Below are 25314 nucleotides of genomic sequence, written 5' to 3' on the forward strand. Positions count from 1 at the left end.
ATTTTTGAAAAAAAGTGGAGTTACGAGGTTTTCTTATGAGACCGACGACATGTATAAAATAATTTTGATTTCAAAACAAAAAAAAAACCATCATTTTTGAAATATTTTAATTTTAACCTTAAATTCATTGACCATCTGAAGAAACTATTTTCAGTGGTGTTAGTCATAAATGAAGCTTTTAAAATCTCTAGGTATACCCAAAACTAATGAGCTGCAAACCTACCGCAGTTCGCAGTACGAAAACCTTGAACGCATCTTTTCTCGAAACACGTTTTTTTTACCTCGCCGCCGTGCAAAGTTACTCTTATTTTAATTTTGTACTTTTGTGTACTTACATATTTTAACAGAAAAAAAAAATTCCCTCTTGATTACAAATAATTTTCTGGACCTGGACATAGTAGGGCGCAAACTTGAGGCAGCAGTTATCCATAAAAAAAAGATTGAAAAGCTGTCGGCCTTCAGGTTTTAAATAAAATTTATAATTATTTTAGTTTGAAGCATTCTTTACACACTATGTAATTTTATCAAAAACTAAATGCCAAATTATTGATTTTATGTAATAAAAATGCCTTTAAATCAATTTCATATCATCCGCAATGAATAATTAAAATTTGTATATTTAAAATGAGCCTTTTTAATTAGGTCAAAAATGCATGCATATATTTTTGAATTAAATATTTCAAAAATACCAATCAAGTAAAAAGTATGAAAATAAAATACATACATATGAAAAAAACTAAAATTTATTAGATTTTTTAATTAAATATAACATAATTTCATAATAAGCACTCCAAATTTTGATTACTAGAATTTCAAACTTTTATTAAATACCTAACTATAAAAAAAAACATAACTAAGAGTACAGCAATTCCAAAATTAAGTATTATAGATTAAATAAAACTAATTATGATCAAAACTAAACCAATATTCCACAAAAATCTATATTAGTAACAACAACATGGGGAAAAAATTAAAATTGATTTAATTAGCAATTTGAATTTTGCCAAAACAATCGGGTCAGCTTAAGCACCATATTAACCCAACTATATATTCACCCCCAAACACATCCACAATAAAAATTTACCCAATAAAATAAATTAAATTTTATTATTGACGAAATATTGCATTTTTTTTTTTTTTGCGTGTCGTGCGGTGAGGTGACGTTGTGTGTGATGATGATGAAAATTGCCTTTCCCCAATTTTCTTTATATTCGTGAAAATTTATTACAAAAACTTTATTTCACTTTTATTCATGTTTCCCTATATAAATTTCTGTGCACATACAATTTTACCTAATTTTTCTTCATCTTTTTTTGTTTTGGTATATATTGTATCTTTAACTATGTATCTTTTTTAATTGCGATATGAGGGAAAATGGGTCATAAAAACGACACTGGCAGCACTCTACTTTACCCCCAGAGGCAGCAACAACAAAAGTATCTGTGATGCTCTCTCTGACAACGATTATTTTAATGTATCTTTTGCCTCTGCTGATGCTGTCACAATAATTGTTGGAAATTAATTCACTCATTCTACGAGTAGCTAGCTGATGGCTGTTTTGCTTGCTGTTCTGCTATGGCATTTAAAATTCTTTTCCGCTACCTAACGAGAAAAAAAATATACTTCTTCTTGTCTGTACCATCGCAATATCGTATCGTTCGTGTTTTCGTATTCATGTTTAATATTAATGTTGAATCATCTCGTTCATAATTTTTGCAGATTTATCATTCAGGCGCAATTAAAAGTAAAAGGAGCAGAAATTAAAGTTGAGATATATGTATTTTCTTTTTTTTTTTTGGGGGGGCTAACGAGGAATGAGAATAATACAATTTTCTGTTGTGTGTAAGTATGTGAATATGAAACACACCTGGCATTTTGATGATGATGGTGATGTGGTTTTGCATCGATGAAAATAATAATTAATTCAATTTTCTTTTTTTGATAGTTTTTTTCTTTTAGTATTCAGAAGAAAATGTTATGTACATGACCGTGTTGCACGTATTTGCTCTTAATTATTATATTGGTTTAATTTTTAAGGAGGAGTTCAATAATTGTTGTAACAACGGTCACTGTGGCGTATGTGTAACATTTTTTTTTTTTTTTGATAAGTAGAAACTAGTTGGTCTTTTATTTATCTGATATATGTAAATGTTTAAAAACGAAAAGCTATCAGATAATTTTAAATTAAGAAAAAAAAATAGATTTTTATAATAGCTTCTAAGCAAAGTTATTGCTGTATATCAATAGTTTGCTCTAGAAATATTGATTTTCTTTTTTGAATCGGCTCTAACCAGGTTATGTAAAATACATCTTTGTCAAACTCGTTTTAACCTATCTGAAAAAAGTACCCATAATTTTTTTTAAAGTTTTAACAAAAGTTCAAAAGTTAAAGCATTTTATAGTTTTATACGTATCCTAAAAGTATGCAATATTAAAGAAAAATTATAAGAAGTTTTAAAATCTGAAATGCATTTGTCCTGGGAATTTTACCTGTTCATGAAAATATTCGTTAAAAATACCAAGTTTCAAAGTTTCGTTTAGGTTTTATACTAAATATTGTACTGTCTGATTTTTTAAAGTCATTTAAAGTCATCAAAGTTGTGCATTCGTACAAAAAAAAGTTGAGATAACAATCAGACATGACATTACGATGATAGAGAATAAGAGGATATAGCATTTTTTGGAGACTCTACAAGAGGCTTTTGGAATTAATTTCTTTTTTATCAAAAATAATGGTACCTGTCATATACTAATTTCGAAAAAGTTTAATTTTCTCAAAACTATTTTGCTAAAAAATCAAATTTTAGTTCTTAAACAAGGTCAATCTTTTGAAGAATTTTTTTTTTTTTTTGAAAATCATTATTAACGGTACCTGCCATAGAACCGCTTTTTTCAAATCTGATTTTCTGCCAAACTGCTAATTGTATTTTTTTCAACAGCATTTATATAATTTTTATATAAATCAGAAATGAAATTTGAAACGAAATAATTTTTGGATTTAAAAATTTTTTTTTTTTTTTTTGAAAATTCAAATTTTCGAAAACGCGGTATTGATTTTTTTTGAAATTTTGGTTTTAGAGATTGATTTCTGCAAAGTGGCATACCAATTTTATTTAAAAATAGTTTTTTTTTTTTAAACGGCTCTTACGATTAAATTTTTTTTTCTTCTAAAAATGCATCTTAATATATCAAATAAAGCACTGAATTCTTGTTTTGTGGGGCAGTTTGATTTCAGATGTTATTTTATAGCTTTGAAAAAACAATTTTATGTTTTTTTTAATTTTTTTGTTTTTTATATAACTGTCTAAATTTCCCAATTTTTTATATAAAAAGTCGTAAAAATTTAAGCATCTTTTAACATTTTATTTTTTTTATCACTTGAAAAGTGATGGGACTAAAAAAGTCCCTAAGATTGAATTAAATTGTTGATAAATCAAAAGTGAACAACTATATATTTATGAAGATTTTTCATAGTGTCTTTTTTTTAATTGCCTACTTTCAGGAAACATGTACAATTTTGAAGTGCTGTAACTTCTAAACAGTGTTTGGTTTATACAAACTTTAAAATTATTATTCAGTGTGTTCTAAGAAACCCTTAAAAATGTATTCTTTTCAAGAACGTCTCCAACGAAAAAGAACTTGTTTTAATAAAGTTTTATAATTCGATGGAATCAAAGCTTTCTTGGTCGACAAGCATACAAAGACCGTAATATTAAAATTTTTCGAAGCTAAAATCAAATTAATTTTTTTTTTTTTTTTTTTTTTTGACAATCAATTTAATGAAAACGACTTGGAGATTTTCTTGAAATTTCGTAGAAGTGTTCATTAACAATTACATTTCAAAAATTTATTTTCGGTATTTTTGAAAAGTTTTTTTGTGTTTTTTGTGCATGGTAAAATTTGTTAAGCAAGTAAACCCAATTTTTCAAATATCAGGTGATAAATAAAAAAAAAATAAATTATCTGTTTAAAATAAAAAAAATGTCCAAAAAATATTTAACAATTCCAAAACAAAGTTTGTCGAAGTATCGTTAATTCATAATTTTTTACTTGCGATATAGGTACTATTATATCAAGTTATGCATTCGTAAAAAAAAAAAGTTGAGATAACATTTTTCCATGACATTACGATGGTAGACAATGCCAAAAAAGTGGGTCCCGGAAGTCCGTCTGTCTGTCTGTATAAGTAGCTGCAGCCTAAACGGATGGACCGATTAATGTCAAACTTGGTATGTAGCCTTATTTGGCGACTCTCCAGAGGGGTTTTTGGAATTAATTTTTTTAAACCAAAAATAACGGTACTTGTCATATAACGATTTTAGTAACATTGAAATATCTCAAAAACGGCTCCAACGATTTTGTTAAAAAAACTCAAGTGTTAGTTGTAAGTAAAGGTCTATCTATCAATGAAAAAATTTTGTTTGAAAATCATTATTAACGGTACCTGCCATAGAACCGTTTTTTTTTCAAATCCGATTATCTCCGAAACTGCTTATTCGATTTCAACGAAACTTTTTTTGTGAAGAAGCATTTATATAATTTAAATACAAACCAAAAATAAAATTTCCAAAAAAATAATTTTTGGATTTTTAAAAAAATTTTGAAAATTTTTTTTGAAAAATCAAATTTTGGAAAACGTGACAATGAATTTTTTTGAAATTTAGTTTTTAGATGTTGATTAGTGATTTCTACAAAATGGCATACCAATTTTATTTTAAAACTTTTTTTCCAAAAAATTATTTATAAAAAATTAGTTTTAAAAAAAACGGCTTTAACGATTTTGAAAATTTTTTTTCTAAAAATGCATGTTAACATAACAATCAAAACTGCATACTTGTTTTGGAGGGCAATTTAATTTCAGATTTTATTTTATTTTTTCTTTAAAATGAATTTTATTTTTTTTTCCAAATTTCTATATAAAAAGTCTTAAAAATTTAAGCAACTTTAACTCTAAGAGCAAGTTCGTGCGACCCAGTCGTGCATTTTATTTTTAAATGAAATAAAAGACATTTTGAGTTGATTTTTTTTTTTTTTCTGTAGAAAGTGAAAAAAATATTTTCTACAATTTATCTTATAATTGACTTAATAACATTTTTTAAATCATTAAATTTTTCTACAAACCCAATAAGATTGCTCAAAAGAACCTTTAGATAGCAAATCGCACAAAACTTTAAAAAAGATATGGGTCACAGATGTTTATTTTTTTTTTATCTAAAACCAATTCCTTGCTCATTTTGTATTCTATCAAAAAAAAAATAAAAAATGTATCAACTGTCCGCATAATAAAGAAGTCATCCTACAAAAAAAGGGAAACTTTTTTAAACTATTAAAAGTGCAAGTTTATTATTGTATTCAAGTCAAACTGTTTAAAGTCACACATTAATATTTTACATTTGTATAGAGCTGGTCGTTTTAAAAGTTTTTAAAAACTGAAAACTGATATATTATTGATTATGATATGAAAAGACTGACATTCTGCATGGTTAATTGGTTGTGTGCGGTTATAGTGAATAAATGAAACTGTTCTTGGCATACTTTGGGGTTGATGTGTGGTTGTCTTTGTCTTTGTCTAGGTTGATTTTTTTTTTTTATTTTAATTTTTAACTGCGAAATCCCATTATGAAAATTATAGGGGTGGCCTTGGAGAAAAATTGAAAAGTAGGTGAAAACTTTTTAATTTGCAATTAATTTTTGCTTAATTGGAGTGACATAAGTGTTGGACGATGACAATGTGTACATGTTTACATGCAGTCACAGGGAATAATTTTTTTTGTCTTCTCAATTCAAAATTATTATGAATAATTATTTTTTTATTGTTCATTGAATTGTTTTATGAGGGTTTATATAGTCAATTTATACTCATTCACGCTGAGTTTGGTTAAATCACTGTCAAATTAATTAATAACAATATAATACTTAGAGATGAACTTGGTTTATATTTGTATACCATAAATTAATGTAAGGAAATAAATAAAATGAAGCAAAATAATGAAAATTAATTCAATGCAAAATAAAATTTCAATGCATTTATTTGAGTGTACTTTTATGAATAAGAAAATAAAATCGAAATTTTATAAAAATCCTTAGAAAGATATAACGACTCAAATTAAATAGAGTTTTCGTTATTTAAAAAAAAAGACTTTAGGTAAAATTTCTGAATAAAAGAAGAACAGATTTTTGTCTTATTGGAAGTTCAGAAAAAGATTTTCCAATAAGACAAAATTCTAAAAAAAAATCAAAAGAAAACAGTTTTCATTATTATCAAAGAAAGACGGGGCTAACAACACAATATACATACATACTTCAATACGTTTAAAAAAAACGTAGTTTGGCTATTTTCGTCAGTTTTTTATTAAAAGAAATCAGTTGAACAAAATGTTGCCCATACGCCACAGTGACCAATTTTAAAATTTTAAAAATTGAAGAAAAACTTTTTTGGCTCGTTCAAAATAATTTAATTGTAGAAATTCAGCTTCAAATATGAAGAGTCTGGCAGTATTGATATCTGCTTGATATCGAAGATATTCACAAATAAAAGGTTAATCAGTGAAATAGGTAATACTTTGGTAAATCTAAAAACGCATTTTAGGTATGTGGCATTTTATAATTTCTTCCTTGAAAACCATTCGTGTTTTTGGAAAAAAGTCATAAAAAGTCAAAAATGTCATTTTTAAGTTAAATTATATGCACGAGTGGGTTCCAATAACTTGCTCTTGGACATATTGTTGTAAGAAATCATTTTATTTTGAATCCATTTGCTTTCCATTACAAGTTAAAAAATAAAATTATGGCAAATAAAAAAAAGCAATGCATAATGTTTTTTGTTTTTGTAATAACTCGAAAATTCAAAATTGTAAGAAATTCGACGAGTACCTATAAAAAAATATTTAGTGCACACATATTTCATTGATTTTTTTTGTTCAATGCAGAATTTTTTTTTTAAATATACATATATGGAAAAAATAATAGAAACAACAATTTATACTAAATGAAAACTTTAATAACTCCACTAATGTTAGGTTTTGAACCAAGAAATTTTTATATTTATAAGCTCTTTAATAGTGCAACAAAATGGTGTAATAGTTTTATGTTAACAGCTTTTTGTTTACTTTTGCCAAAACAAAATGTTTAAAAATTGTTATTTCCGCTGGAAAAAATAATAGAAACAAGTGTTTTATACTTTGATTTTGAGAAATACTTCAATTTTTTTTAATTCTAAACAGGCCATAATCAACTTTTTTTAAGATTTTTAATGTGGTTAAGATAACCAATAACGAAATTTTCAATTTAAATTGCAAAAATAGGCCGCGGTATACATTCTTCTGTTGTCGTACGCGAAGTTGTAAAAAAATTAAAAAAAAAAAACGAAGGCATAACCATGGATGAAATAGCGCAGGTAAAGGACTGCTCCAAGAAAAAAGTTTTTATAGCCTTATATTTGTGCCCAAAAGCGAAAACTAGAGGTTTCTGCGAAAAAATCTTTACGCTTTTACAAAACATTAACTCTTTTTTCCTTAAAATATCCATTTTCTTCATTAATTAATATGAAAAAAGTGTTAAATGCACCTGTAAAATGTCAGAAAATTCGATTGAATGAAACCATTCTTCAAAAAATCGACGAAAGGTACCATTACTAAGCAAATAAAAAAAAAACATTAACAAACACTTAGTTTACAAAAAAAAAAAAAAAACACCTTGGTCGTTTTAACTGGATGGTCTTTTGGTCCAATGAAACCAAGGTGAAAATCATTCTTTTTTTACCAAAAAGTATAAAAACTCAACTTTGTTTCTATTATTTTTTCCAGCTCAAATGCGCTGATAATTGTATCTTTGATTTTTTCCATGGTTTTAAAAAGAAGATTTAAAGCTGTATTTTATAAAATGTTATGTTAAGTAATTGCACATATTTCAATTTTAACTTTGCATGTAAATACACAACAAAATTCAGAAAGATTTTACAGAGTACGTTGTTTCTATTATTTTTTCCACCACATATATTTTTTATATATTTTTTTTTTTTTAAATCGAATGAGTCATTTAGAAGAAATTCACAGATTACAAAATAACTGTTCTATGACTATTGACGTTGACTTGCTTAAAATTTTTAATCTAACATCCAATTTTTTCTTTAAAATCCTTTAAGTCGTTTTTGAGAAAATTAATTTTGTTTTTTCTAGCAATTTTGTCTTTCTGTTTCTAACTCAAGCTACCACTAAAGCAATTCGCTGCAAAACCGGCTGCTGTGAGTTTTGCGTAGTTTCATACAATAGAAATTGAAATTTAATTTTTAGGACAAATTAACGGTAATTGCCATAAATCCATTATGCGAAATCTTAATTTTTTCCAATGATTTTAAATAGAAACAATCTCTAGCTTTTGGCAAATATTTTGTGAATCATTATTAATGACAATTCTAACCGATTTCAATGAAAAATTAAATGCAGAAACGATACCTATTTTAAAGTTATGAAAATTGTGGAAAAAAATAATTTTTGCATTTTTTTTGTAATAAGTAGGTACTACAATTTTTTTTTTGAAAACGGGTCTGTTGTGCCTATAATAATTTGTTAAGAATGATATGCATACCAGATTTTTCTTTGAAAAATATATGAAAATTTAGATTCAATCAAAAATCGACTCGCACGATTTTCAAAAAAATTATAAAAAATCTTTATTATTCAAGAAATTAAACTTCGCTTTGCGATCTTAAACTCTCAATAAGCTGTTTTTGTACGCCACTTTTTTCTAATTAATTTAGAAGAAAATGTTGCTCATACGCCACAGTGAACTTTTTTAATTTAAACAAAAACATTGATAAGGTATTTAGTAAACCGTTGAAAATAATTAAAGTGTTAAAGCCCAAAATTTTGTTTTCAGTTAATTTAACTTAACAACTTATACATTCTAATTTGAAACTTTGTTTTAATTCAAAGTTAATACGGCAGTTAGACCACTTTAAAGCCTTTCAAGAAAGGAAAGATAAGGGACTTAACTCAAAATGTATGTTCAAAATTGGTATTCGCAAAGAATTGAAGTCTCTTTCGAATATTAGAATAGAAACCTTTTGAAATCCAAGAGAATAAGTTGATCCTTCGTCAAAGTGAAAAAAAAAAACCATTTCGAAAAAAAAGACAATAATACCAACATTTTGAAATCTTCAGTTGATGAAATTGTAACATATTTGTTTTTTATTGATCAAATTCCAAAAATCATTTTTTTTTTTCTATTATTTTTCTCCCAATTTAAACACCTTTTGTGTAAAAAATTAATTTATTAAATTAAAAAAAAAAAATACTCAAATCTTTATTTTTTTCTGATCAAAAGAAAAAATTAAAAAAAAAAACTCAATAACTCACTCAAACTACCTATAAGTTTCTTCCTGCTCACTCAAACTATCGAAACTTCCCATCTGATGATTGTTTACAAAAATCTAATGATCACATTTTCGCTTTCATTTTTGTTTACAAAGAGAATCCAAGTGGTATTTCCATCTATTAAGAGAAAAAATATACTTTCTCTCTCTTAAAAACAAATTTCCACTCATATTTTCCACATCCATTTGAAAAAAAAACTTATACCTTCCCATTCCCAACCATATACAATTTTCCTCCTCAAAGATTTTTTAGAAAAAATTGGAAAACGAAATTTTCTAATACGATCAGTTAGTTGTGTTCTTTGTTCTTGCGTGTCGTGTTGTGGTTGTCTGTTCGATAGAAAAAATAAAATATTTTTTTAAAAATCTATATAATTTTAAGAAAACTGAAACAAAAATAAGAAATAATCCGAAACTTGACGGTCGGCAAGCTGCCCATGATTTGAAATTGAATTTTTTTTATAAATATAATTTATTTTTTTAAGACATCAACGTGTGGAGTTTTTTTTAGTTTTTTAATATTTTTCTAATAAAAATCATTCATCATTCCTTTAGACTTTATTATATATTAAATTGCGTAATTTTCGAAAATTCGACATTGAAATTAATTTTAAATTTATAAAAAAAAAAAAAAAATAAACTTATAGAATAACCTGTTGGTTAAAAGTTTTTTTTTTGTTCGATATATTTTTTTTTTGCATTTTTAATGATCAAAACCTGAAAATAGAAAAAGTTTTGAAAAACATAAAACGGCAATTCTTTTAATTTTCTATTCGAAAACGAAAATAGAATTTTGCAAAGGAAGTGTGTGGTGTGGAAAAAAAGGAACAAAACGCAGCGTGCAGCGAACTTTGTTCGCTTCGAAACGGGATTTTTGTTTATATTTTTTTTTTTTTTCGTTTTTTGCAATTAAATTTTGATTTACAAAGAAAAGAATTTCGAAAACTTTTTTTTATTTTATTTTCAAAAATAAATTAAAATGGCTCAGGTGTTTCGTCGAAATCCATTCGAGGTGATTTTGTGTTGAGAAAAATATTTTCCTCGAATGAGGGCAAAGCCCACATTCTCTCTATGACCATATCATTTCACAAAGACCAACCGATCCCCTTTGTCTCCCCTCGAGATGTGTTTTTCTGTGTGACGTAAATTTCATACCCCGTTACTTGTTTGCAGCTGTATACGCATATATAATAAATAAAATTGTGTTTGTGGGCACATTTTCAGCATATCAATAAATTGTGTTTGCGTCCGTGGAAATTAGTGTAAAAAATATATATACACCGAAATGATGCGTTGATATGTACTAGATTTTGTGCGGTTGGTGGTGTCCCCGTACCCGTGCTCTAAATCACATTCGTGGGCGGAATTTTCGAATAAATTTTATAATTTTTTTTTTTTCGTTAGAAAATTCAAGATACAATTTATACGGGTATTTTCTTTGTTCACTTTTTTTTTTGTTGTATTTTCACGTGATGTGTTGTGACGACGTCATTTTAAGTCGAAAACGAAAAAAAATCAAAATTAGATGAAACTTTTGGGGAGCAAAAATCGAACACGAAAAGAGGAAAATTCCGTCAGAAAATGACTGACAAAAGTCAGTCATCAGCACAATCACGACAGCAGCAACAACATGATACAGGACCTTCACCAACACCAAATTCTGGAATTCCGGGAATTCCTGAACTAACAGCTGAATGGGTAGTTCGGGCCCAGTTGACTTTTGGTCGTCCTGGAGAAACCGTTACGAGAGATTTCACGACGAACAATAATACCAATACTATCAGACCAGTTCGGGTGGTTTACAGATGGAGTTCGGGAGAGGGCGCTGCTACCGAGGAGGAGAAACCTTCACCATCAAGTCGGGAGACTTTAGGTGGTTCGGGACAATCTACACCTTTAAAGGTTGTTTTTTTTACCGTTTTTTACCGAAATCAAGGACTTATGAAAAAATTATAAAAAAAATTGATCTTTTTAGAAAAAAGGTATTCATGCTGAAAGTTTTAATTCAGCAAATTCTGGAGATTTTTGTGGCGCTGATTCAGCATTTAGTGGATCGAATACGCCAAGGAATCAAAATCAACAACAACAGCAACAACAAAAACAACAACAACAACAATTATATGGGACAAGATGTCGAAGTACGTGTAATATAATTGTATCAGCTGTAGCAGATTTTCTGCCAAATGCAGCTGGCAATGATATTCCAGAAGAAGAACCAGATCCGTTTGTTTTTAATACGACAGCTAGTTATACCGTTATACCGGATCAGGTATTTTTTTATTTTTTTTTTAAATTTTTATTTTACACACACAACGACAAGTGGAAAAGTTTTTTTATTTTTAATAACTTGCGAAAGAAATCATAATTTTCGTGTTCAGTGTTCAGTGAGTCAATAAAAAAAACTAGACATTAAGGGGGCTGAATTTTTTAATGTCAATTTTATTTTCATACTGACAACTCTTTAGGTTATATCAAAAGTATTAAGAAAAAGATTTCAACATCTACATTCTTTGAGATTTCGAGACATAATTTTTTTTAATTTTAATTTCTTGCAGATCTTTGAAAATCAGATTACTTTGTCACAGGAAATCAAATTAAAATATAAAACATAAAGTGAATTTTTAAGCTATATTAAAGTGACAAGTGAAGAAGTGACATTTTTAAAATCTCTCAAATGTTTTGTCATAAAATTGTATTCACTTTCTTAGTTGACATTGACAACTGTGTTAAATTCCTACTCGAAAGGTTTAGATTTATCAGGTGCCAAAATTTTAAGTAGATTGTCAATATTTTAAATTGGACAATTTTATTGAACAACATGACAATTTGAAAATATTGATGTGTCTTGGCGACAAAAGTTGTCAAAATGCGTTAGCTCTATTTTATTATGATTGCAGAAACTCCTTTCTCTTGACATAAATACGTGAAATATTGAACAGATTAACCAGATAAATGAATGGTCTACCTGAAGGCTCTGTTTAGTGTCCGATCTTTTCTATGTGTTCACTCATACCTAATCTTCTACTAAAATGATAATTTTTTTTCCAACATAGACTATTAAACGAATAAATAGCTGTTGTTTTTTGGTTGATTATTTTCTAAAATTAATTTTTTTCACATCATTGTTCAATTGAGAATCAAAAACCTTGTTAATTTGAATGCTTCGACTGAATACAATTTTGTTCTAATTTTAACGCCACTATTCCCGTTATAAATGAATGAAAGTTGAAATAAGAAAATTGAACACCGTGGAATAACAACATATCTGATTTGGAAAAACAAAATTAAGGCTTTGTTCGACGGAGCAAAAAACTCCTCTTCATTTCTGATTTGACTTCAATCTATTACAATAAAATTCGTCCAAAATACTATATTCTGTATCTTAATGGCTACTGCAATGGGATATCACGTCAGGGTATTTAGGTTTAAATCTAGCATCTACCACATTTCTCTACCACAGGAATATAATTCCCAATAAGCGATTCAATGGCTCTTTAGCCGAAAGATAGACATTTATTACAAATATTTGTAAATTTTTCAAACATGAAATTATGTATCCCAACAGACATTTTGGGTCGTCATTACTAAAGCTACAGCCAACGTTACTTTATTTTTAGTAATTGTAAAATAACAGTCGTATATTCTTGCAACACTAACCAATTATTTTTGTCATTGTTTTTACTTCTTTTGCATATAAGAATCTTAATCACAGACTATCTAATAAAGAAAAGTTTCAAACTGTTTAAATCGCAATATTAACTTGAGACCGAAGCTAGGCTTTTAATGTTTTAAATTAACTGTAGTTTAGAAATACTGATTTATTTACAAATTATTGTATGTCCAGATCTATGTTTTTAATGGTCTAAAACACTTTCATTAACGAGCTCATTGTTTAACATACATAAACGAATGGAGCAACATTTACAACTTAAAAAAAAAACATTATTCTCACCGAATTCTTTTATAAAACTGTTAAAAAGTCAGTTAAAGAAGTTCCTGCTCAGAGGCGGCGCTAGACCAAAATGAGGCGTGTGCTAGAGTAAATTTTCGGGGCCCCTGAGAAAATGAATTTGGACTATCATTTTGCAAAAAGTATCAAATCTTCCGTCCAAGTTCAAGTTCAAAATTCTAATACCAAATTTAAGACAAAACGTTTCATTTCAATGTAAGCCCTGTAAATAAGATTTTTTGTTAAATGTTCTAAAACGTACATATCAAAAAAAAATTAATTCGTTCTTCAAATCAAATAAAATAACAACATCTAAAATGAATTTCAGCAATTTGATTTCTTTTATTAGGGCGCGTTTTTAGAAAAAATCAAAATCGTTAGAAACCGCTATAAACATTTTTCGGAAAAAAAAAAAACTATTTTAAGTAAAAGTGATATGAAATTTTGCAGAAATTTTTTATCTACATTCCAAATTTCAGAAAAATTAAATGCAAAATTTTCTAAGATTTGACTATTCAAATAAAAAATAAAAATCAAACTTTCTTCATAAAAATATAGAAACTAATAAAAACTAACACTTGATTGCTTTTTTTTTCATAAAATTGTTGAAGTCATTTTTGAGTAAATTGTACTTTTCTAAAATTGGTATAATATAATATAGCTATTTATTTTAATGTAGAAATTCTTGTTTTCGTCAGTTTCTCGGTTTCTTTTTTATAATATGAAAATATCAATTGAATTACCAATTGGAAAAAGGGAATAAATCCATCTCATCTTATTGTTGGCAAAACGCAAATAACTGCACAACTTCATTATTTGATGGTTCTAAGAATGTGGTTAGGCTAGTCTCACGTTAGTCTTAAAATTTGAAAATTTACCCTTTCTTTCTTTAAACTATTATTTTTTAAATCACTTGTATACAGGGTGTCCCAAAAGTAATGGATCAAACGAAATATGCTAATAGGGGATCTTAAGGGCTCTCAGAATTTGGTAACTTGTTCATCCCAAATCCTTACGGTTTTCGATTTAATGCAATTCTTGTGAAATTTCGAAAAATCTCAACTTTGCAACAGTATTTTGCTTCCTGTTGCCATTATTGATTTTTGTTTTTTACAATTCTTTTACTAAAACATTGACAAATAATTAGGAACAATTAATTAATCAAAATATTTTTTATTCCATAAGCCATTTCGATGCAAATTAACTAACAGTTTCAAGTTTTATAAAAAATCAATTTTTTACTTTTATTTGAGAGCAACACCGCAAAAAAAATTTCTATGGTGTGAGAATGGTTTATTATTTTAAAAAGTTGCCCTGTTATTGTAGTTTTCAAAAATGTATAAAAGTTTCCAAAGTTGCAGTTAGATCGCAAAACATTACAATTTGAATTCAACAAAACAGGGTTTTTCAAAGCAAAAATACAAACAAAAATAGAGGCTTTTGTTCAAAGAAAAATAAACAAATAACAGTTCGAGAAAATGTGTTTGTTTTGGTTGTTTTTTACTCTGAAAAACCCTGTTTTGTTGAACTCAAATTGTAATATTTTGCGATCTAACTGCAACTTTGGAAACTTTTATACATTTTTGAAAACTACAATAACAGGGCAACTTTTTAAAATAATAAACCATTCTCACACCATAGAAATTTTTTTTGCGGTGTTGCTCTCAAATAAAAGTAAAAAATTGATTTTTTATAAAACTTGAAACTGTTAGTTAATTTGCAGAGAAATGGCGGATGAAATAAAAAATATTTTTATTAATTTATTGTTCCTAATTATTTGGCAATGTTTTAGTAAAAGAATTGTAAAAAACAAAAATCAATAATGGGCGCAGGAAGCAAAATACTGTTGCAAAGTAGGTATTTTTCGAAATTTCACAAGAATTGCATTAAATCGAAAACCAAAAGGATTTGGGATGAACAAGTTACCAAATTCTGAGAGCGCTTAAGATCCTCTATTAACATAATTCGTTTGATCCATTACTTTTGGGACACCCTGTATATGATTTCTATTAGAAAATCGTTTTTTTTTTTTCTTTCTTTTGTATGGATTTGGTGGATTGTAAATCCGTCCGTATTTTGAAACATCAATGAATCCGCAAAGTGTGTTCGAATACGGAATTTCGAACAGCGAAAATTCGAAAATTCCACTGAATAAAATGGTCCTTTTTAATCATTAAATTGGCGGCGGAAAACAGAAATGTTCTTAAGTCCTAAGTAACAAAGTGTTTAAATTGGTAGAAAGTGTGAAAAATCAGTTTATATAAATTGCGAGCGTAAGCAAGCAAAGAATTATTTTTAAGGGAAATAAAGTTTACCCGTTCTTAACCTTAACAAAAAATTATTTCATATAATTTTAAACACATATACAAAATTGAAAAATAGAAAAAAGAAAAAAAAACTGTTTTTATCACTGAGATTTTGTAACAAAAAATTTATTCATTTCATTGAGTTTTAAATTTAATTGGGAATTTTTAAAGCAAAATTTTAGATAATCCAAGTTGCTTGGCAAACTAATTATTTATCTGCTTCACTTGAGAACATGGTTTTTCGGATTTTATTATTTCTGAGACATTTTCATTTAGCGCACGTGGGGCCCCTCTAAGCGCGGGGCCGTGTGCGGGGGCACACTCCGCACACCCCTTCCGCCGCCTCTGTTCCTGCTTCATCTTATTTCTTCAACCTTGCTTATCGAAGTCTAAGTGACATTTTATAAAACTTGAAACTTCTAAAATTTATAACTTCGAATGGCTTCTATAAAAAAATTGCTTCTGAAGTTTCTTAAAAAAACCTAAATCTGTGAGATTAGGTATAATATTTATTTTGTTCTTTTTGTTTATTCATACTGTCTCCATTGAATACGATACAATAAAATATTTCCATTAACGAGCTTCGATTGTTACAAATTCATTTTAAGTTAAATTTATTTGAATGTTGTTCTTTTTTAGGAAGTGGAATTATTTCATTGACTTTGTTTTTATTTAAAAAAAAATCTTTTAATGAAATGCTTCCTGTCCATGTGATAAATTGTGCCTGATTACTTGTCTTATAATTAGTTGCGTTGAAACCATCTTCAAATAATAGCTAAATGATTAAATTTGGTATGAACTGAACATATCATTTAATGACCACTTTTGTGAATGATTTCTGTAGAGTTAAGACGTTAAAAAAAACCCATCTGTCCACTGAGCTTTATACTCTCAAAATTAGGGAAGTATCTACTAATAAAGTCGAAACGTACCAATTGATTTGTGAAGGGCATATGAATTGGAATTTTAATAGGTAGATATGCATATCGCAACCAATAAAAATAATTTTTTCTACAAAAATTCACTTATTTTATATAACTAAACAAATAAGACTGGTCGAACTTTTCAAAGAAGACTATTCTAAAATAATCCCTCTTTTCTTAAAAAAAAATTATTTAGGTAAGCCATTTAGCTGTTTCTATTAAGAAATTTTGTCCAATTGTAAGCATTTTTTTTTATTTTCTATAAATTAATAATATAAAAATTTAAAAAAATTATTTTATTTTTTTATCATCGAATCTCGAGATATTTATCAATACGAATGTCACTTTTGACAGATTTCATAATTAGCCTCGAACCATTTAGTTTTTATTCCCTCTAGTTTACCTACATCTTGACATTAATAAAAATTAGTTTTCCTTCATTAATTCTAGTGTCTTTGAAGTAACTTTTTTTATAATGGTCATAAAATGGTTTTCATAAACATTTTTATCTATTTTGATAAAAATTTTGAAGAAAAAACAATTTTAATTTCATATTTCATTAAAATGCCTACAAAATTGTACACATTATTGTTTTCTCTTTTTTTTTTTTTATAAAAGCTTTTTCAGGTTAAAAAAAATTTGGCATAATGCCATTAATATAATCATAAGTTGATATATATAATATATTTTTTGTAGTTTCATTCATGCATATTAAATCAAAATCATTCATAATAAAATACAATGTCACATTAATTTTTTATTTTTGTTTTTGTTTTGTGAAACAAATTGTGAGCAATAGTTCAAGTTTTATGATATTTTGACCTAAAAATCATATATTTATTAATATGTATAATTTCAAAACTGCAAATATTTTTTGTAAGTTATAAAAATAGTTTTTTTTTTTTTTTAAATAACATTAAGAATGAAACTGTTAAATGAAATCAAATGTCCACACTTTATCCATTTCCTGTTTTCGATTTTTTTTTTTTAGAGAAATTAAAAAAAAGAAACTTTATGAAAGAAAACAATACTAGAATACAAAGCACTTAAAAATTAATTTATAAAAATAAAAATTCGCACAAAAAAAAAATAAGAAAATAAAAAAAAGTGACTCACCAAGTGAAGGTCCTCGTGATGCTGATGTTTTAAAAAAATTAACTTGTCAATACTTCACTTCGACCTATCACAACATTAAGTTATCTTAAAATATTGCCAAAATACTTTTAAAGTTTATTTTGAGTATTTTTTTTTTTTTGTTGTCTTTTATTTAATAATGACAACAGACAAAATTTTTAAAAATAAAGAAATGTAGGGAGTAGCTAATTTTATGTTCTACATAAATACTTCACAAAAATACTCCTACATTCATTAAACAACAGTGAATTCATTTGCGTTGAGTTTTAATTTTTGAATAAAATTCGGTTTATTTTATTTTGGAACGAATAAAAAGTTTTAAACAAAAAATTCAAATATTTTATAACAAACAAATATTATGAAATTAACTTTTTTTTGATGAAACCTACACACCTTTTCAGTTTTTCACCGTTTATTGTAAAACAGAACAATTTTACCTATAAGTTAAATTACAAACTGCAAAAAAAAAATGCAGTTAAACATTAAAAAGTGGGAGTTAAAATGCACACAATATAAGTTTCACTAAATATTATTCATTCGTGGGAACATTTAAAACAATTTTATTTTTATGAATATTTATTTATTTTATATCTTTTTTTTAAAGCATATATTTTTAACAAAACAGCGAATGTTTAATGCAGAAATAAAAAAAAAAAAACATGTCAATTCGAACTTATTTACAGAAATTATATCAATTCAAATTTGTTTCCCATATATTACTTAGTAATGAAAGCAGATCATTCTATTTTTTAAGGAATAAATTAATTTTGATGAGAAAGAAATTGCAATTTACTATGGTTTTCAATAAAAATAGAATACTTTTCTTTGATTAAAAAAAAAATATTTGGGAAAATATTAAGTGTTTAGTAGGAATCTCTGTCAAGTTTGAGCATAGTTAAACACTGGGGATTGTAGTGGAAATACTTACGACTAATATAAAATATTTTTTTTTTTTATATTGATTAATTGGTTTTGACCACCAAACGCAAATAAAATTTTAGAAATATTAATCAGCCGGTTTTCAAAAGAAATTAAAACTTTTTAAAAATCCAAAAAGTATTTTTTGAAAACTTTGTAAAATTTTAATTTTGCGGTTTTTGTTCAACAAACTTTTTTTTGTTGGGACTTATTGCAGAATTAATTCCCTCTATAAAAAAGACTTTTCATCCAAAATTATATCATGAAATATTTTTATTTTTGCTTTCTATCCTAAATTTAACGTTCTAAGTCTTAACAAAATTCATAAGAAAGACCCGTCACTTTTTTTTTTATGAAAAAAAAAAAAAACACCCTTTTAACCATTATATTCTTATAGACACTTTAGATTAAACTGGTCAACAAAATTGAACTTTTTCTTACCACAAGAACAAAGATATACTTTTCTAGAGGTTTTTGATGTGCTGAACTCGAATATGAAGTCAGAAAATTTTGATTGGCCTCCGTTTTTAAAATATTCCCGTTATAAAATGCTAAAAAAAACGTAATTTTGCATGTTTTCGAGGTTCTGGTTTTATGTGGAGTAATTCATTATAAACAAATTAGTAACGGTGATTAAAAGAACAGATATTCTTCTTTCAAAAACTTTTTAAATTTTCCCGTTATCTCTTTTATTGCTCGAAATATCTTAATTTTCAGTTAGTAAGCCAAAGAGAAAGTTTAAGTCACTGGTCACAAGAACTAAAATATACTTTATAAAGATTTTTGAATCCGCAAACAGAAAAATTCTATTAGTTCTTGTGACAAAAAAAGTTTAATTTTGTTGGCGACCGCTACTCAAATTTTAAATATCTCGGGCAGTAAAAGAGACATCGAAAAGATTTAAACATTTTTTGGGAGCATAAAACCAGTTCTTATAGGCACCGTTACAAATTTATTCATAATGAATTACCCCACATAAAAACATAACCTTGAAAACAGTTAAAATTACGTTTTTTGGCATTTTCTAACGGTAATATTTCAAAACGGAAGCCAATAAAAATTTTCTGACTTCAGATTTGAGTTCAAACTTAAAAACTAAGCAAAATTTATGTGTTAGCTGCTATAAATTCTTTCTCTCACATAATTCAGCCTTTCAAAAAAAACACCCTTTACACAAAAATATTTTTAAGGACTTTAAATTCTTAACCGAATTTATGTATCATTTTTTCACATGGTTTTAGGTTTATGTATTTTAGTTGTTGTAGTAAAAAAACAAACATCCTTTTGCTAAATCGGCCACGGTGGTCTTGAAAACGCGGCAGGTTTTATAAAAATGGTTACCAAAAGTAATGATGCAGATTTGTTCGAAATGATCTCAGGATTCAAAATTTGAAAATTTCAAAATCGTACATGATCCCTTTTTTGAGTTACAGGCATTTTACATATATACACGTGGGAGGGAATTTGGAAAAAAAATTTAAACAAAAAACAAAAAGCACAATATAATGTCCTATACCTTTTTGAAAAGCTAAAATATACTCCTTGAATTTGATGTTTATATGAAGTTGATTGAGTAAATAGTTTTTGAGAAATTTAATTTTAAAGTTATTATTTTAGAAAAAAATATTTTTTTTCTTTCAGTTTATTTTATTCAATTGTTTTTAATAAAGGGTAAAATTTTTTTGGACAAATCAATGCTCTCATTGATTTTAAGTCAAAAACCAAAAAACGCATGTTTAAAATTATCTTAGTTTTCGAGATTTAAGGAAAAATGTATCTTTTCTAAAAATTTTTTTTTGCTTTTTTAAATTTTTTTTTCAAATAAAAAAAAAAAAAAATTAGCCTCAAATCAAATGGAAAAAAGGTCACTGTAACACGATGCTGATCAGGACGTCTTCTTTTTTTATTTAATTTACGCGAAAAGTCAACATGGAATCATGAAAAATGGCTCTCACGATGAAAATCGAGAAAAGGTTTTGTGGTCCCTGAGGACCTTAGCTGTCCTGAAATCTATGTAATGTGGGATATTTTTTTGTTATACGTAACATTATAACTCTTACATTTAAAACATAGTCCTGAAATACTCAGAACGTAATAAAAATAAGTTAAAAAATATAAAAATGAAAAAAAAAAAATACAAAACTCTAAAAATGGCAAAAAAAAACATTAAAAAAAAACAGCAAAAATGATCAAAAAAACCTAAAAAAAAAGGAGCCAAAATACCACTTCGTTCTTGGGGTTGATTCTGAGTTACACTAAGTGTGATAATAACTTACAAATCTGTTCATTAAATAACCATTATACAAATTTTTCCTTAGGAACAAATAAAACCAATAAAAAAGTGCCTATCTTTTTTCCCATTTTTGAAAAACTAGAATAGTTTTTTGCATCTATTTTTAAGTATTTGACTAAGAACTAAATAGAATATTCAATTTTGAAAAAAAACTTGTACCTTGTTATCCAAATTTAAAAAAAAATTAACTTAAATACCTACAAATAATTATTTTTTTTTTTTAATTTTGACTTTGAAATTAAATTTCTCAAAAACTATTTACTCAATAAACTTCAAATAATCATCAAATTCAAGGAGTATATTTTAGCTTTCCAAAAAGGTATAGGACATTATAATCTGCTTTTGTTTTTTGTTTAAATTTTTGTTTTTCAAATGCCCTCCCACGTGTATATATGTAAAATGCCTGTAACTCAAAAAAGGGATCAGGTACGATTTTGAAATTTACAAATTTGGAATCCTGAGATCATTTCGAACAAATCTGCAATCTGCATCATTACTTTTGGGATCCATTTTAATAAAACCTGCCGTGTTTTCAAGACCACCGTGTGGCAATATACGAATATATTTTAACCGGTTAGAAAAACGAATAAAGTGTTTACGGCCTTTTTTGTAGAGCGTTCAATTTCCTACAAAAATATGTAAATATGCTGAAAAGTTGATCGATAAAGAACTGATTTATTTTAAATATGAGATTGATGTAAAAATGGAAAACTGCGAAGGATCTTCCGATAAATATTAACAGCTCATATTTGTTGAGAATATTCTAGAGCGGTCTAGCAAACGATCTTTCGGAGTATAAAATAAAAAAAAAATATTCGGTTTATTTTACCTATTTTATCTTGTTTGACTTAAAAAGATATTTTTGCAAAATGTCAACACTAACCTAACACAACAAAGTTTAGAAAAATCTGTTCTCTTTTTTTCATATCAACAAATCATCGAGCAAACCGATTTCTATTTTTGATCTTTAAGTTTTTAAATCCCCAATAAGCAATTAGAACCAATTTTCTCCTAATAGATCCATCTGTCAAACAAACTTCCGCCAACCGCCTAAGCAATTAGACAACATCTGTTTGCTATAAAAAAAGTTTACGAAACATCTTTTAACCACAAAAAAAAAAAACATTCTAAAATGTTTCCATTCAAATTCAAAAAAAATAAAACATATTTCCGCCTCAACCTGACCAACAATTTTTTAAGATCGACCCTTCCGGTTGAACCATAAAAAGAACAGAAATTATGTTTTATTTTTTCAAATCACTCAATACTTTTTTTGAAAAATAAAAAAAAACATTTCCACTTGCCGTCGTTGTGTTGTTTTGAAAACTTTGTTTTTTTTTTTATATTTTCGTTTCATCTTGACCTAATAGTTTCGAAAAAAAAAACAACCAAACATTTTTCCCTTTAGCCCCCCGTTAATAGTTCCAATGTGGCATCAAAAAGTTTTACATCTGGTAAAATTCTTGCTCTACGTGATGCCTTCTCGCAGACAAGTGACACAGAAACGACGACTAAATATCTTCCTAATCTTCACCACACAAAAACAACCAACACAAATGAATTTCGCTACTCCAGCCGTAGTCCGCCCACCGACAGGCGATCAACAATCGACGATTTTAGGCGGCAACAGAGACGTTTCTATGATCATAATCGTCGTGCCACAGACACTCTGTTGCCACCGCCGCCTACCTCACCAACAACCGGAGTTGACGAGGGAAACTCTTTTACGGTTTGTGTTCTTTCCCCCTTTTTTTCTATTTTTAAAATGAAATTATATTTTCTGTTGCATTTTTAGCCCTCGTACACACCATCGCCAACGCAAACGTGTAAATCAGCTTCCCTGCCAAGAATTCCACCACTTCCAGGTCACCAAAGGCAGCAGCAGCAGCAGCAGCAACAACAAACTGCTGCCGCTAGTAGTGGGCCAAAGTCAGAACCGAAAAAACCCAGAACCGTTCACATCGATGTCTATTGCACTGGTTCGGATGATGACGAAGATGATAATGACGACGAGGATGAATTGGACATTGATGATTCGTCGTCGAGCTCATCCGATGCAACAAATCATCTTTCCAACTCAACCCCCCAAACGGTGTTGGATAATGAACAAATGCTGTTGCGTCATCAGCGTATAGGAGCGAGCACACTTCCGAGAAGGGTTAACCTAAATCGTGAGAAATTATCTGGCCGTTCGCCAAATCCGCCAACAACTGTGTCGAGTACTTCGCGATCCGATTTGAATGTTGGCCATGCAATAACCAAGTCGAGCACTGCTGATGAGGTCTCCGAGTCGAAACAATTGTTATTCCGCAAACATATTGGCGATCAGAGAGCTGCAAAGCTTCAGAATCTTCGACAGAAGTATATTCGGAAAGATCCGAGTGATGATTGTATCAGTTCGAATTATCCGAATTCGTCGAGGTCGACTATGAGAGATGCGACTTGTAGTAGTATCTCCAGTGCAATGGCTTCTCAGGATCAGGAATCCTCGTGGAAGGAGACGGAAGATACGGAAGCTAGCATGGGTCTTGCCAAGTCGGATAGCTTTGATTATGACAACTCTGTAGACCGTTTAAGAATCAGGCAAATGGAGTCGTTATGGTCGCGTCCTGAGGGTGAAGCTAATTTCGCCACAACCAGAAGTCACACTCAGCCAGTGTTTCTTCATCCGATTTCCGAGGGTAATTCTCAGAGAACCTCGCCTTATACCGGAAACGTTCCGGTCCAACGGAACGATACTCTTCCATCGGAATCGGAGAACTTCTCCGAGTCTGATAATGTCTTTTATCCTTATCATCGATTTAGTGCTCCAGCTCAACAGCAGTTGTATGAGCCTCCTCCACCGCCAGTCTCACCAAGTCATCGACCAAAAATTGTTTACTCATATCCAGCTACCCCGAATCGTGATCCGCCTGCATTCATGCAGTTTTTCGGACCGAGACCACAAAGTCCTCAGACCGGATTTCAGCCAAGTTTCCGACCAGGTTTGCAAAGGTGGAAGAGTGAAGCTCGAGATGATCTTGATTCTACTGCGCTGAAGCCTTCACAGACTTTCCAGCGAGCTGGTAGTGAAACTCCATCACCCACTAAAGCCTTAACACCAGATTTACCCCATTCTCCACCTGTTCATCTGTTACCTTCACCGGTTCCATCTCCTAAACCAGGATCTTCGCAGCGAGAAAGTAGTGTAGCTTCGAGTAGTGTGGCTGCTATTATTAAAGGCTATACAGCTGAGCATTTGCAAAAAGCTCAAAAATTTGGTCAAGTCATGGGAACGGTTCGTAAACCTGGACATCATGTTGGACCAACTAAAAATCCAAATTGTTTATGTGAACATTGTCAAAGGTGGATGGCTGAACGATTCCAAATTAGGAGTAGAGCTTTTTCAGTTGGTGACAAACCAGTTGTACTAAAGAGACCAAATTTTAACAGAAATTGAAACAGAATTTAAGACAAGAATATCAAAAAAATCACTGCCAGATCAAAATAATTAGGAAAAAATATATAGAAATAAGAATTTATTTTTATTGGAAACGAGCTTTTACTATTTTTTTTTTTGTTGTTTTTATTGGCATTTAAAATTATACAAAATTTTAACATAAAAATTAAGTTTAAAATAATTATAACAAGTGTGAAATATTTTTTAAAATAACTCGAAAAATATTTTTATGTTTAAAAATATATTATTTAAGAAATTAAAAAAAAAAAAAACTATAATGTTATGTTTTTGTAATAATTTGTTAATATGTAATGGAAATAATTATTTATTTATTTTAATAATAAAATCCTAACGCCTATGTTCCTGTAACTTTGTATGAATTCAATAAAATAAAATACTGTAAATCTGGAGACTTAAAACTAATTTTTCGTAAATTTTTTGTTATCGGTAGATCAAGAGTAAGTAGGTACAATATATCTTCACCTTAAAATTGTTTTTAAAGAAGTTCAATACTCATTTACAGCGCAAAAGGAGACTGCATGAAAAATGAAAATTTTGAGATAAATTTTGTCCGTGTATCCAGAATTGTAATCTTGCATTTCATCAACTGACACTTTTTTGAAAAAAAAGTTATCTAACCACTTAAGTTGATAAATTATTTTGTAAAGAGGATTTCTAATAATTTTTCTACGTATGAGTATGTTTCACGCTTTTTTTCAGCAAAGCAAATAAAATCAATTTTTTGTTTTGCTAAAATTTATTCATCTGAATGTTAACTAGAAAAAACGTATTCAGTCTTACTGTAAGTTGCATGAACAAGATTAACTCGTAAAAAACAAGATTTCACTTTTAACCTTTTAAAAATTTTGGTTGAATTTGAATTGAAAAAATCTGTTTTTCTAAAGTTTTTATTTTACATGTGAAATACAAAAAAATTAGATTGCTCTTTTTTAACTTCACAATTTTGGTGAAATAACAA

The 25314-nt window shown here is 28.1% G+C and overlaps 2 protein-coding genes across 12 annotated transcripts in view; both read left to right on the plus strand.

Moving 5' to 3' along the window:
- LOC129905297 (serine/threonine-protein kinase N) overlaps nt 1-25314 on the plus strand; it is a 214847-nt gene that overhangs the window by 170185 nt on the left and 19348 nt on the right. The gene's annotated exons all lie outside the window — the stretch shown is intronic.
- On the plus strand, nt 10065-24428 carry LOC129905298 (rho GTPase-activating protein gacU). The gene is made up of 4 exons (XM_055980749.1): nt 10065-11275; nt 11349-11642; nt 22305-22625; nt 22692-24428. The coding sequence occupies exons 1-4, from the start codon at nt 10955-10957 to the stop codon at nt 24333-24335; spliced, it is 2580 nt and encodes an 859-aa protein (XP_055836724.1). The 5' UTR covers nt 10065-10954; the 3' UTR covers nt 24336-24428.

Source organism: Episyrphus balteatus, chromosome 1, assembly GCF_945859705.1.
Source record: "Episyrphus balteatus chromosome 1, idEpiBalt1.1, whole genome shotgun sequence".
Taxonomy (NCBI): Eukaryota; Metazoa; Arthropoda; class Insecta; order Diptera; family Syrphidae; genus Episyrphus; species Episyrphus balteatus.

Excerpts from the sequence above, each read along its gene's own strand:
- LOC129905298 (XM_055980749.1), top strand. The coding sequence starts at position 10,955 with ATGACTGACAAAAGTCAGTCATCAGCACAATCACGACAGCAGCAACAA. Across the intron at positions 11,276-11,348 it reads GACAATCTACACCTTTAAAG|AAAAAAGGTATTCATGCTGA; the intron begins GTTGTTTTTTTT and ends TGATCTTTTTAG. Across the intron at positions 22,626-22,691 it reads ACGAGGGAAACTCTTTTACG|CCCTCGTACACACCATCGCC; the intron begins GTTTGTGTTCTT and ends TTGCATTTTTAG.